Raw genomic sequence first — 1329 nt, 5'->3', positions numbered from 1 at the left:
GCCCGAGGCCGGGCCGCTGGCCGCTCTCCCGGCCACGAGGTGCCACGGGGCTGCGCACCGGCGTGGTCCTGCCGGTTTCCGGGGCATTTTCTGTGGATGTGTTAGGTCATGAGATTGTCATCTGCGCCAAACCGCGCACCCCACGTCCCAGGGAAAGTTGGGGCGAGTCAGGCCGCTTCAGGACAGCCAGCACAGGCCGGGCTCCCACGGGGGCTGGGGGGCTGAGGCGGGCGGGGGAGCCCCAGGGCTGCCGAGGGCAGTGCCTCAGGAGGCCCACCCCCGAGGGCCGCCGGCCAGGGCAGGGGTCGCCAGGGGCTGGGGGGCTGAGGCGGCACAGCGGCTCCGGCCAGGGCCAGACCTGCAGGACAGGGCCCGGCCCACAAGGGGCTGCTTCTCGGGGGCGGCCCCCCCCCCAGCAGCTGTGAGGCGGAAAACTCGGGTAATGGGGAGTGAGTGAGTCAGGGCTGGCAGGGCGCGGCCTGAGCTCATGGCTGCCTCCCCCGCCCAGCGCCCCCAAGGATTGCGGCGGAGCGGAGAGGGGGAGCGCGGCCAGACAGACAGACTGGAAAAGCCATCACGGACAGCGAGGCAGTGCCCGGCTCCACTGACCGACGCAGAGGCCCGGCCCGGCGCCCCGCCCCGCCCCGCCCCGCCGCGCCCCGCCCCCACGCCGGCTCACCGTGCGGTACTCCATGAGCTCCATCTGCAGCCGGGTGATCTCCCCGCGCAGGGCGCTGATCTGCTGGCTGGCGCGGTCCTGGTTGGCCGTGACCTTGTTCTTGATGTTGCGGGCCCGGTTGGCATACTTCAGGGTGTTCAGGGTCTCCATGAAGTCCCGGTCGGAGGGGCTGACGCAGGCGATCATGACGGTCTGGCTGAAAGGGGAGGGGCGGTCGGCCGCAGGGCAGGCCCTGGCCAGCTGGAAGCACCGCGCTGAACTTCCATTCCCGCCTCTGATCCGCTTCGTCCCACCCTGACGCCCCTCGTGGACACTCAATGAAGGGGAAGCAGACTTTAGGGGCCCAGACCTGACCGGGAGGCCTCCGCAGGCCCAGCGTCCACTCACCCTCTGCTCTCGACACTGCAAGCGCTGTCCACAGAGTGCCCCGGCCCTGGCCCACGACGGCCGGGCACCAGGGCCACCCCTCACCACCTGGCAGCGCTGGGGAACCCCGTCTCTCCTGCTGAAGTCACGTGTGCCCTGACGCTCCCGCAAAGCCCAGGCCGCCGGCCGGAGCAAGGTGGCGCGTCCACCACCCGGCGCATGGCCCCGAGGCCCAGGCCACGCCCCCTGCTCCGGGCAGGCCCCCCGGCCTTCAGGCCTCCGCC

General features: G+C 72.2%; 1 protein-coding gene across 1 annotated transcript in view; it reads right to left on the bottom strand.

Moving 5' to 3' along the window:
- LOC101635415 (kinesin-like protein KIF21A) overlaps positions 1 to 1329 on the bottom strand; it is a 73323-nt gene that overhangs the window by 62838 nt on the left and 9156 nt on the right. The window contains exons 6-8 of the mRNA XM_012732265.1: positions 670 to 953; positions 278 to 419; positions 59 to 90 (exon numbers count right to left, since the gene is read on the bottom strand). Coding sequence (XP_012587719.1) covers positions 59 to 90; positions 278 to 419; positions 670 to 953 — 458 coding nt within the window. The remainder of the gene's footprint in view (positions 1 to 58; positions 91 to 277; positions 420 to 669; positions 954 to 1329) is intronic.

Source organism: Condylura cristata, unplaced genomic scaffold (assembly GCF_000260355.1).
Source record: "Condylura cristata isolate star-nosed mole 26May11 unplaced genomic scaffold, ConCri1.0 scaffold00034, whole genome shotgun sequence".
Lineage (NCBI taxonomy): Eukaryota > Metazoa > Chordata > Mammalia > Eulipotyphla > Talpidae > Condylura > Condylura cristata.
This window is presented reverse-complemented; position numbering and strand designations above follow the sequence as displayed.